The 13526-nt window shown below is 40.6% G+C and overlaps 1 protein-coding gene across 10 annotated transcripts in view; it reads left to right on the top strand.

Moving 5' to 3' along the window:
• Positions 1-13526, top strand: part of MAP2 (microtubule associated protein 2) — a 155299-nt gene that overhangs the window by 127635 nt on the left and 14138 nt on the right. For 8 of the 10 annotated variants that reach the window (XM_075284931.1, XM_075284930.1, XM_075284933.1 and 5 more), the window contains 5 exons: positions 1589-5005; positions 7632-7838; positions 7994-8128; positions 11335-11390; positions 13297-13435. In XM_075284931.1, the coding sequence (XP_075141032.1) occupies positions 1589-5005; positions 7632-7838; positions 7994-8128; positions 11335-11390; positions 13297-13435 (3954 nt within the window). Of the gene's footprint in view, positions 1-1588; positions 5006-7631; positions 7839-7993; positions 8129-8386; positions 8976-11334; positions 11391-13296; positions 13436-13526 lie in introns of those variants that run through there. The other 2 variants (XM_075284937.1, XM_075284938.1) reach the window with 2 other exon arrangements.

Raw genomic sequence — 13526 nt, 5'->3', positions numbered from 1 at the left:
TGCGTTTGAGCAAATTTCACAATTGGAAAATGATTGAAAATTGGATCCTGAAATCTCAAGAACGGCTCAACCCTACTAGTCAACTGACTGTCTCACCCCATGAGTTCTGTGGTTGACCAGTGACAGAAGCTGCACAAGACCAAACAGGACACTTAGTTTTTCATGCTCCTCCTTCAGTCTCTGCCCCCCTTTGAAAACAATGAAGACATAATGTGACACTGATTTTGGGGTGGAATCTGCCTCAGCATCAGTGTCAAATTCCTACCCTAGTATTAATACTAAGCCTGTACACAGTGCATGACATGAGTGATTTTATCCACCAGTGTCCTATTCAGACTTCTTGCTCATAGCCGTCTCTATCCAGAGCAATGTACTGCATGCAGGTTTATATTATAGATTTGTTCCTGATTCCACCCTCTTAGGCACAATTTTGTTATATATAGAACAGAGTTATGAAAGTGAGCTGGATCTGTCAGAAAGAAGGAGCTGCCCTACAGTATCTACAGTCTTATAGATAAGAAGATTGATAACTTGAAATTCCTGCAGTCTCTACTAATGAGTCTGGGGGCCGCCCTTGTCCCTGTATGAGCGGAGAGACAGAGACAACTGTCAATCATACCAATCCCAGATTTTCATCATTAAAATTATGCTAAATCCCTACAAAACTATACATTAAACCTGCCCTATAACGTGCTGCTGCCTGTAGATAACGCAGTGTTCTTAAAGTGACAGACTTGTTTTAATGCCTCAGCAAAGACGGTGGAATCCGTTATAGGGCGACATCTTATCAGCCTTAGATCTTTGTCCTTCTTAAAAGTTTAATTCAGTAAGTAAGTGACTCAATAATTTCATGATGTGTCTAGATTTGCTTTGTTTTTGTTTTATAACCTGATACAATGTAACCTGATTAATCGTAAAAATTAGCAAATTCTATTTGTAAAGAAAATGGTTTCTTATATTGGGTTAACAGAATGGATCTGATGGAAAAAAATATTTAACAAAAAGTTTTATTTTACCTGCCCTTAGGAAAGTAAACAGAACCGAATTAGTTACTATTGATCACTCATATAGATAGTTTAGTGGATTCCATAATTTATTCTATAATTTATTATTTCTATTACAGAAGACATTCTAACTAATAGTCTTAAAGACTTGCACAAGTTCTTGCATCAGGGTTCTCAAAATTATACTATCTATCTATCTATCTATCTATCTATCTATCTATCTATCTACAGTATCTATCTATCTATCTATCTATCTATCTATCTATCTATCTATCTATCTATCTATCTATCTATCTATCTACAGTATCTATCTATCTATCTATCTATCTATCTATATTTTGAATAGAACCTTTGTTCTAAGACAACCATACAACAGATATAATATCTGTCATATGATATTATGTAATCGGGTTACAGTGTACGGGGATATGCTGCTATAGTAAGGCTATCCTGTTTTACAAATAAGTTTGTACTTATCATTTTTGCATCTGTTGGCTATGCTTCTGTTTGCTATGGTGCCGATCCTTTTATTTCTGATTAATATATTGTGAAAAAAAATCAAACTGCTTAAGATGTACTTTCAGCCTCGAAGACGGGGGCACAAGGACAGCTGGATTCTCTGCCTTACTCTGTGGAAGCTGTAGACACTGTTGAAGATGTTCCATTTGGAAAAACTAAGACTGAGGAGAAAACTAAGCAAGATGTCAAGGAACAGGATGAAAAGAAATCTGAGAAAGAAGATGACAAAATACCTTCAGCATTACAAATGTCTGGTACTGATGTACCGGTAACATTTTCGACTCCACATGTTTATTCATTTTCTGTAGAGCCTTGTACGCCAACATCTCCTGAAGCTGAACAGCTTGACTTTAGCAGGGCTGAGGTTGAAAGCAAAGACAACCTTTCGACAGACCACCCAACCAATGAGAATGAAAATATTTTTTCTAGTTTTCAAACTGAAGCTCCTTTGCAACATTCCCCAGTACTGGACAAGGAACAGACTGTGAAAGACGAACTTTTCTCACATACTCCATTGCCCGCTACAGAACCAAGTGAAAAAGATATTATCAGTTCAGCTAAGCCAGATATCTCAGATACCACAAAAGATAGTGGAGGTGATAGCTACCAGGGAGAGTTTGGCCATCCAGAGGCAGACTCCATTAGTGTTCAGAGACAAGAGGACATCCCAAGTTCAGATATTCTAGGTCAACCTGACATTCCAACAAAGCAAGATGAGATTATTCTTAGCAAGTCTGATGATAGCACCCAGCAACCTAAAGACATTGCTAGTAAAGAATCCAGCATAAAAGATATAACTAGTAGTGAAGATGAGTTGATAAGCTCAAAAGCTACAGGGCACCTTGAGATGCAAGATGCCGAGAAATCAGACATGCCACCGTTGGGTAGTACAGACACATTCGTGCATGACCAAAAAGAAACAGTGCAGGAATCCCATAAAGACAATGTTTTACTAGACGTTCAGACTGACAGCAAAGCTCCAGATGATCATAAAATGAAACTGGATGAAGATAAATCTGGAATGTCTACATATTTTGAAACATCTGCATTAAAAGAGGAAACTTCAGAGAGCAATGTGCAGAAGAGTGGCGATTACTATGAGCTGACCGACGTCAAAGAACCTCCATATGAAGCGTGTTCAATACCACATATAGCCAAGGGAGATGATGAAGAAGAAGATGAGGAAGACGAAGATTTAGCCCCAATGCCTGATGAAAAAATCAGTGTCACTGCTCAAGATGTTGGCTATAGCTCACTTGCATCTGCAAAATCTCATTCAGGTATATCAGCAGGAGATCGTCTCTTTACTATTGATCCAAATATTTATTCAGACAAATCAGAATTCCTTAGTAAAAATAAAGATGATCTGACTCTGAGCCGCAGTTTAGGACTTGGTGGTAGATCGGCCATTGAGCAGAGAAGTATGTCCATAAATCTCCCAATGTCTTGTCTTGACTCCATCGCTCTAGGCTTTACTTATGCCCGTGCCCATGATCTATCTCCACTAGCCACTGATATTCTGTCTAATACAAGTGGAAGCTTAGATGAAGGAGATGAAGCTGATTTACCAGCAACCACCCCCGCATTAGAAAAGGCACCTTCATTCCCAGAAGAACCCGAACAGGAGGAAGAGGAGGAAGACAAGAAAGAAACCGAGAAAGACGCAGGGAAAGAACGATTTGAGCTAGAGCCTTTATGTGAGTCCCAGTATCCAACAAAAGAGTACTATAAAAATGGTACAATTATGGCACCTGACTTGCCAGAAATGTTAGATTTAACAGGCCCAAGATCCAGATTAGATTCAGGTAGTGCAGAATCTGATGCTTCTAGAAGAAAGTCTGCAAGCTCTGAAATCATTATAGATGAAAGTAATGTAATCCAAGAAACATCTGTGATGGAAAGTAGCAACCTTCTCGTAAAGACAGACAGCCAGCAAGAAGAGTTAGGCTACTGTGTTTTCAATAAATACACCGTTCCTCTGCCATCTCCTGTACAAGACAGTGAAAATCTGAGTGGTGGTATGACTACTCTTTATGAAGGTCTTGGTGTAGATCCTTCCCTCATTGAGGTAAAACTAGCTGCTGCAGAGAAGCTTGGTAAAGAAAGACTGGACTCCACCAGTGAAACTGTGGCTATGGGTTGGGAGTCAGAGTCTGAGAAAAAAGTTGGCGAAAGTAAGCTTGACATGGTGGTAGAAAAGGTTGAGGAACATACTGATTTAAAGGAAAGTCAGGTTACTACAGAGCAAAAAACACAACTGGAAAATATTGAAGAAGTTCCAGCAGGGAAAAAAGATTCAATCTTGGAAGAGTCAATTGAAAAAGATACTGAAAAAGTAATCACAGAAGATAAGATAACTGTAAGTGTCTCAAAGGAAGAATCTTCAACTAAACTTTCTGAGGTTGACACATGCCCTATAACCGTGTCAGACGTATCAGAAATGGAACAAACAAAGTTGTCTACAGAGGAAACATTTAGTCACCAACAAGTGACCGAATCAACAAAAGTTGAGCCACAAGCAGAAAAGGAATCTCAACCAGAAACTAAAACTGAAGAAACTAAGGAATCTGAGTCTACTGAAGGAGAAACTGAGGAAAATGTTTCCGAGGCTAAAGAAATCTCCAAGATTTCTGAATTAGACTTGAAGGAAAAAGGTGCAAAACCTGATTTAGTGCATCAAGAAGCTGTTGACAAAGAAGAATCTTATGAATCCAGTGGAGAGCCAGAACATACTCCAGATTCATCTCGAGAAGCATCCAAAGATGGTGTCACCACTGATGTTCAGAAACCTGACATTAAGGAAACCACTACAAACATCACAAGTGAGCCATCCGAAACTATTATTACTTCAACACATGAAACTGAAGAAAAGAAAACAGAGGAAGAACAAATTGAAAAAGTGAGTGAACCTCAAGAAGAACAAACAGTCGAGGCTGCTATTACAGAGGATGAAAAAAGCCAAGAGATCCAGGCTGTGAGTGACCAAGAGGTGATTGTAGATGATAAGGAAGACCTTGAGGTAGAAGTGATAGAGGAATCCAGCAAAGATATAACACAAGAAACACCCCAGCATTCTGGAGAAGAAGAACTTGTCCAAGAACCATCTGCAGAGTATGTGGAGGAAGCGGCAGGTATTATTGAGTCTGTAGTCACAGTTGAAGATGACTTTATTAAGGTGGTACAGACTGCTACAGAGGAGGGTGAATCTCTGGCTCACAATGTCCGCTTTGCAGCATCTGAACCTCCTGAAACAGAAGACAAGCATTTGACGGAAGAGGAGGAGGAAGAAGAAGAAGAAGAAGAGGAAGAGGAAATAATAGAAGAAGAGTCCCAAGAAGGACCCAGAGAAGGGTCACCTTGTATGCCTGCCTCCCCAGAAAAAGAAACAGAGTACAAGACAGAAACACAGGATGATTACAAAGACGAGACAACCATAGATGATTCTATATTGGATACAGACAGCATCTGGGTGGATACACAAGGTGGGTAACTTTTCTGTCCTTTTTCATTAAGCGTTAGTTAATGAAGATTCAAGAAGTTTGGTTTAATTGGCATCTTCTATGTACATTTATAATATCTCTGTATATAGCTATATGGTATGTGCACATTATGTGTACATCACTTTTATTACCACTGCTTTGGAATGATCTGGTGTTATCCATTAAGTCCTGATGTTTTTCAGACACAGTGTCACTGTTAGGCAGTATCTGGTATTGTAGATCAGCCTCATTCAAGTGGGTGGAGCTGAGTTGCAATATCAGACCCTGCCCATGAATAAAAAATGCCACTTTTTCTAGCAACCATATTTTCACGTATCATGCAAACTGCTGACTTGTGCAACTCAAAGCTGCAATGCTAGGGTCACACCTACATTCAGGTTTCCATTCGTGGGGTCTGTTTGTGAACCTTATCCGCTAAAAAGTTATGGAAACACCATAAAACCCCATATAAGGCGGAAAAATGCAGAGAGAGAAATCCTGCTTACGGGACTTTTTTCTCTCTGCATATTGTAAGCGGATTCGGAGATGGAAACCCCGAATGGAGACTGGGCGCAGGTGTGAACCTAGACTTAACCTGTAAATTGTAAAAGCGAGATACAAAATGGTAGGGGTAAACTGGAGACTAAAATTAACTTGTTCTTTTGAAACCCCCTCCATAAAAATATTCCTTGTTGCCCTTGTTGCAATGCAACCATTTTTGCATAATAAACAGCTCTGTCAACTCTCAGAAGCGGCAACTGTATAATTACTAGTTTATTAGGGAGAAGGGGCGTATTAGGCTACGCGGCAGACACATCCACTGCTTTGGTTTCTACAGAATAATTTGTACTTTGCTATTTTAATTTCAGTGAATCACTAAATTCAAATGTAGAATCTTAAATTAGCTAAAATGCAAATGGGACATGCAAATCCCCAGATATATCAATGCTTGGCTACTTAAGATGTTGCCATATTAAAGGTGTTGTCCAGCAGGGTTAGGGAGCCTTCACACGATGTAACGCTGGGCTCATTCTGATCGTAAAAACACGTTCAGAATGAGCGCGTAAAAAGCAGCTCCCATTGACTTGAATGGGAGCCGGCATACGTGTATTACGCGCGTAATACATTGAAAGCAATAGGGAAAAAAGCCTCCCATTGATTTCAATGGGGAGCGCACGTATGCCGGCTCCCATTCAAGTCAATGGGAGCTGCTTTTTACGCGCTCATTCTGAACGTGTTTTTACGATCAGAATGAGCGCAGCGTTACATCGTGTGAAGGCTCCCTTGAAGAAATTTTAGAATAGGGGCAAAATGGATTAGAAAATAAAAGATGGATTACTCACCGTACCACTCCCCACCACTCACCGTACACTCCCCACCACTCACCGTACCACTCCCAGGGATTGGGAAGTAAAGAACAGCCCGATATCCTGGAAACAGCAAATGGAAGTGGCTGGGAATTGGTGAGGCGAGTAATGCTTTTATGTTTTTAACTTGGGTTGAGTGATTGGGATCAGAAAAGATCGGATTCCCATTCCTATCTTTTCCCGCGGGATCGAGATTGGAAGTTATTTCCCACAATGCTTGGCTACTGGCCAATCATTGTTAGCTTTTCCCACAATGATTGGCCAGTAGCCAAGCATTGTGGGAAATAAACGCCAACCTCGATCCCGCGGGAAAAGATCGGAATCCGATCTTATCTGATCCCGATCGCTCAACACTATTTTTAACCCATTCTATTTCTTTAAATCTTTAAGGCTGAGGCCCCACGGTGCGGAAACGTAGCTTCTTTTGTGTCAGATTTTATTGCCATTTTTTGAGCCAAAGTCAGGAATGGGTTGAGCAGAAGAGGTATAACAGATTCCTATATATTTCCCATTCCTTTTGTAGCCACTCCTATGTTTGGCTCAAGAAACTGCAGCAAAATCTGCAACAAAAGAAGCTGCATTTCCGCACCGTGGGGCCTCAGCCTAAGGCGTTTTTTGTTGCAGATTTTTCTGTGTTTTTTTAACCAAAGCCAGAATGTAAACATCTAAGAGCTTTCTTTATATTCCCCATTCCTTTTATAGCACTCCTGACTTTGGCTCAAAAAACCGCAGCAAATCTGCAATAAAAAAAAATGCTGCGTTTCCGCAACGTGGGCCCTCAGCCTAAGGTTGTATACCAATCATTGGATTAAAGGTTTTTTTTGAGAATTCACATAATGTATTTATTTTTCAATATTATTACCTTCCTAATCCTTCTTTGTTGGCCCTCTGCCGGTCCACTGCCTCCCCCACAAAGCCTTGTTTCTATTGGTGCATCATGGTGACAAAACATCAGATGAGGCCTCGTAGCGGTAGACGACATGTCATCGTACAGCACCATAAACAAGGAGTGATCGTGAATCGTGATGAGATAGGCAAGGGGCAGGTAGAAGGGGAACAAAAAGCGATTGTAAGTGTATTGGAAAATACATACATACATTTATGTAAATTCAAAGAAAAATCCTTTAAGAAACGTCCTGAAAACACAAGTCAGGTAGTTGATACACTGATGGACTCCAGTAGACCGCGTGGCTCTGTTCACAGACATGTAGATTGTTTTTTCTATGACCACTCGCATATCCTAACTCTTCTCATGTGTACAGATGATGACAGGAGCATTATGACTGAAGCAATAGAACCCATTCCTAAGGAGGAGAAAGTAGAGCGAGAAATACAGAAGATTCCTGTTGAAAGATACAGGAAAGACAAGCCTTTCAAGGGTGGCCGAGGTCGCATGTCTACTCCTGAAAGGAAAATAAGTAAAAGGGAGCCTAGCGCAACCTCCAGAGACGAAGCAAGAAGGAAAAAAGGTCCATCACTTATCATCTTTTACATCCAATACAGTTTGGCGAAACGGCCAGGGAGCCTAAATATTATACACCATGCAATCTAATGATACCTAGCAATGTGTTAACTCCCCTGACTATGTGCTTCTTTCTTTTCTTCTTATTTTCTCTGTCTATAGCCGTTCTTAAGAAAGCAGAAATTGGTAAAAAATCAGACGCTCAGCCCCACTCTCCCTCCAGGAAAGTTATTTTAAAACCTGCGGTCAAGCAGTCTAGACCGGCCCATCAGGTCTGCGTCAGGAGGAAGCCGGCAGGTGACTGCTTTGTTCAGTTTTTTGCAAATGTGGCTGGCAAACATTCTTTTGGTTGGTTTCATGTTACGTGGCTTGCAGATTTCATCCCTGCAGACTTTTCTTCTCGTTTTTTTATTTTTATCCCATTTAAGAAATTCCAGAATTCCATGTTAATGAAATCCCATGTTAGAGGCTTGCAAACATTTTATTTTACGTTGCTTCTTATTATTTTCCTATTTCTATTTGTTTATTTATGGATTCTTGTTCATTTCTTTGCAGAACTCATGATCACATTCGCTTGCGAGAGCCATAAGCGTGCATTGGTTGTATCTTGGCATAGTGACTTAGTGCTTTCTTAGAAGTTTGTATATCCATGTCTCTGTTCTGGTGGAAACTTCATGATCGATTGCAACCATGGTACACATTTCCATTGATTTGCCTCCGTCTCATACATTAACTACATCAAATCTCTTCAACACTACTGTAGAGATCAGTGAAACTGTCGGTGTCTTCCGCTCAAATATCTTCTAGATGCATGTTCATGTTTGTTCTTCCTACTTTCAGGATAAGACTGGTAAAACAGTCAAGAAAAAGGGTTTATTTAAGGGCATTTATATGGCATCTCCATAAATGATGGCGTCATTAGGTAGTGAATGCAGTTATTCAGCTGTCGCTTGACCAAAGCTGGCCAATAAGCAGGTAGGCTAAGCCCGTTATTGTTCAGGTCAAGGATGGCCTAAAGAGATTCAAAGAACACCAAAGACGTAAGTCATACATTGCTTAAGGCAGCATGGTGGCTTAGTGGTTAACCTTGCAGTGCTGGAGTCCTGGGTTCGAATCCAACCAAGGACAGCATCTGCAAGGAGATTGTATGTTCTCCCCATCTTTGTGTGTGCTCCCACACTCGAAAGACATATTGTCAGGGGGAATTTAAAAAAGTCAAACATCGCCCGAATTTGCAGTTTTATACATCTCAGGGTCTGTTTGGTTTCTTGAAAACATTCATCACCACTTTTATTAGAATTCACTGTTATGGGTTAAAGTTTACATTCTCACATACTGTACATAACACAATGTTCAGATTTCTCTTTTTGAATCAAATTTACAATTTTAAAATCTAAAGTTTACTATGGATCGAAAAGTTATCAAAAGTAGAAAAGAATTCTTATTCTTGTAAATACAACGGCTCAGATTTTCTTATAATTAGACAGTTTGCTGTGGCTGATGATGACGTATTTTTAGGTTGTCTAGTCTAGGTATATACCAAGTTTTTGGTGACTTACTTAGCTCAAAATAGATGCACCAAGGTGTGCCACGTTTAGCTCAGTATCTAGATGTTACCACAATAGTAAATCTGGGCCAGTGTATGTATATGGGATTTTCCAGTATAGCCTAGGGGAGCTTTGTAACCCAATGGTTCATTGTTACCTATGGACATTCTGAAGGTCATGCCACAAAGCAGGTTGGAAGAAACCTGGATCAGATGTTAATAACGTCCGATTTTATATTGTGTACCAACAGTGTTTGATATATTTAGTTATTAAGACGTGAGAAAACGAGAGTCAGAAGAGATATTACAGTAGGTCTCCTATAGCAGGCCATGGTGTGTAAAGCCTAACAGACCATGAATGCTCTACTAGAAATTCTGGGGAAAAAATGTGCAAATAAGTTGTCATTGATGAATAAAGGACAAGTCACTTTTGGAAGATAGTACCCTGTAAATCAATAACTGGTTTTCCATGAAGCCCAGAGACTTTGGGATTAAAGCCAAACCAGAATATCTCTTCCAAAAGGAAAAGAGACCCTGAAGCCTCCTGCAGATGTCAAAGGGAAAACCGGGATCGAGATTTTGGATTGTAACATGCCTAAAAGAGAGATAATCCATAGCCAAGGGGAACTGGATACAGCTTATTCCCCAACTCTATCCATGTTTGGATGAGCCAAGCATCCAGTATGGGGTCACAAGGAACAGCTGTCTACTGAATAAGCATTTGGCCAAGGGCTAGTAAACATGTATGGCCTCACATACATGTATCTTCTGCTCTAAACAAGCACTGATCAATGCTATAAGTCAGTTCCTGCTTGTTACACTAGGCAGTTATTGGCGATGGACGGTCATATTATTGTCTGCAGCCCGTCCCTGGTTACACAAGGAAATGCGTTGCCGAACAATGATCGGAAACAAAAATCATACAAATGTTTGATCTCCTGATTAGCAGTCCATGTAAAAGAGCCTAAAGTAATACACTTCACTATATAGTATCAGATAACACTCAAAGTGTACATCTTGTAGATATTCTATACATTAGCTGGTATGGCTGTCTAACCAGGGGTAGGGAACGTACGGCTCTCCAGATGTTGCAAGACTACAACTCCCAGCATGCATACTGGCTCTGCTGTTCTTGGAACTCCCATGGAAGTGAATGGAGCATGGTGGGAGTTGTAGTTTCACAGCAGCTGGAGAGCCGAAGGTTCCCTACCCCTGTTATACACACAGTGTTGTGTTGCTTGTCTAGCTTGTGACTATAGTAACATTGTGTATTTACTGGAGCTCTGCAGTTCGCTATGGAATATACAGACCCTGACCAGTCGTGATTGTTAGGTCATCATTGTGACATCAGGACTTAACTCCTTAAGGTAACCACAATAGTTCTAGGCTGTCGTGAGCTCTCCATGTCCTGGACAGACCATTTATATTGATGGGTTATAGCTCTGTATTGAAGAACAGATTAGTTACTATCCCAATTTTACTGAACACCAAGAAGTAGACAACAGATACAATGATGGTCAAAATATACCGTTCAGACAATGGCGTGGTGATTCTCACCGGTGAGTGTAAAAAACGGAGGACATTTGTTCGAAAATTGGCCTAAAGATTTTGTTACAGAGTACGCAAAAACATGAAGACAAAAGCCATGTACCCAGAATCCTTATTCTGCTCCTTTCTACAAGTTGCTATAGTAATTGTAAGGATTTAACTAGCAAATTGTTCCTCTTAGTAGACTAATCCATCCCTAAAAATATTAAATGTAGCTTCAGTAAACTATGTACGGTAATACATAAGATATTGTATGTACACGCTGTACTAAAAAGAGAGGTAGCAAGTAGAGCTATTGATAATGTGATCTATACGGCCCTCCTCCTGGTGGTCCCATGATAGCTAATATTCTGCCCATAACCATTAAGACTTTCTTTTTTCTTTTTTTTCTCTGTGATGATACCAATAGGGGGCGATTCTCAACAAACACCTAGCGCGCTCCGGCAGTCCAGGGACAGGATTACTGTGAGTACAATCATTTTTTCTCTATACATTTATTTGACTGTATTAAAGGCAGTATTTAAAAGGGGTATTCTGGTTACAAGTTACCCCCAAAGGCACTAAAGATACACTGTCTCTTGGGCCCCCTTCACGACTGCCAGCTGTGTCCCCTCCGTACATGTTCTCTTCTTCTCTATCTAGGCCTAGACCACCATGAAGTCTTGTCCACAACATGTCTGCACACAGGCTTCGCATTAGTTCTATATACCGTTAGTGCCCCGTAGCCATTAATCATCCCCCCACGCCATCCCCTATAGAATTCCTCAATGACTGTATGCCGCAGATCAACTGCTACTTCTGTCATTAAGGAGTTAATGATCTCCCTTCTGACAGCGGAGGGCTGTGTATTGTAAATCTTCACTTATCTCACTCCAGAGCGCAGGGGTAATACATTTATGATGACGCTTGAAGCCAACAAATCAATCAAAAAGGAGATCAAATAAGGTTAAGCATCCATAATATGGTGAGGGTGACCTGTGTGTGCCCCTGGGACTGGGTCATAGCTTCTACCACTGCAAACCCTATAGTTGATCCAGTGGCTACTCCCTATTCACATGATAGGAGGTACCTTACTGATTGATGGGAACCGCTGGGACTGCAAGGCACAGCGTTCCCATTCATTTGAGTAGATAGTCAAGCACTGTACCTCAGCTAGGAGATAGGGGGTAACTTATGACCAGAATACTCCTTTAACATTGTGAGAATTGGTTAAAAATTCATATATAGGTATAGGTATGTTGCATCAGTCAATATATACACATGCACAAAATATCACCAGTCAACAATCCAAAGGAAAGGAACCAAAATGGTGTATGTTATAGTACTGTGATGTGCATAGGACCAAAAACTATGATAATATATAGAATTACACCATGAGGAAGATTTCCTACATCAGTCTTGTTCCCCTGTGTGCTGGAGTGGCACATGCCCCTTAAAGTGGACCGTTCATGTCCTCATCAATGTGCAATATTATATACCGCTAAAAAACTGACAGTGTGCTGAATTCACAGTATATACCCTGATCCTGGAGATATCAGTGCCGTTAATTGTACTCTCTGTATTGTCCGAGAGGCAGTTTCTCACAGCTCTGTGTCGTTGCTGGGTGGTAAGGAATGCCCCCTCTGATAGCACAAGGCTATATTAGAGTACAGTCACGGGGGTGGGGCATTCCTTACCGTCCAGCGATGACATTAGGCTGTATGGACCGCCCTTCTGACAGTGGGGAGATATCGGTGCTGAAATTAATGGCATCGATATCTCCAGCATTTCGGCACATACCAGGAATGCTGACAGCGCCCTGAATTCACCACACTGTCGGCTTTGTAGAGGTATATACTACAATACTACAATACACTTCCACTTCTCAGAAAATTGACACGTGGGGTGCAAAAAATTTACAAAATTCTGATGTAAAAGGGAAGATAAATTTCCCCCCTTCCCCGTAATGTTTTTGGAATGTATTGCAGGGGTTGAAAAGGATTTGGTTATATATGTTATTAAAGATCTTTATGATAATCACTTGTATGCTAGGTTCTTGGTGCAAATTGTGCCAGAATTCTGACATATTTTCATTAGTAAATGTTCCTTATTATGTAAAGTGGGTCTACAGTAGTTATGAGTTCTAAGCTTGTTATATGTATGAGAGTAATGCTCCCCACCATGGTTGACAGTAACATACATACATGTAACCCATCAATCAGTGCCCACAAGGGCATGGGGGGGCTGTTTGAGTTAATTGGAGAGAGGATCTGTCCCCCAATTAAGTTACTCATAATCAAGGCAGCATTGTACTGTATAGCGACTGATCCACCTTAGCTAAGAGTATACATCAATAATCTCAGTGTTTACCTTCGATATTACTGTCTTCTAGGATGGAGTGTCCAAGAGTCCAGAGAAACGTTCCTCTCTGCCTAGACCTTCTTCAATCCACCCAACTAGGAAAATTGTCCCTATAGATAAAGAAGAGAACTCTTTGTCCACCAGCACGTCCTCTGTGAGACGCACCACAAGTATGTCCAAGTCTGCTTGCAAAATTTTACTGTACTTCTATACTATAGTGTGTGATTTACAAGGTCTGGGTGGTGAATTATTGGCCAATAC

The sequence above is a fragment of the Leptodactylus fuscus genome, chromosome 8 (assembly GCF_031893055.1).
Source record: "Leptodactylus fuscus isolate aLepFus1 chromosome 8, aLepFus1.hap2, whole genome shotgun sequence".
In the NCBI taxonomy this organism is placed as follows: Eukaryota; Metazoa; Chordata; class Amphibia; order Anura; family Leptodactylidae; genus Leptodactylus; species Leptodactylus fuscus.
Note: the sequence above shows the minus strand (reverse complement) of the source record. Positions and strands in the feature narration are given on the sequence as shown.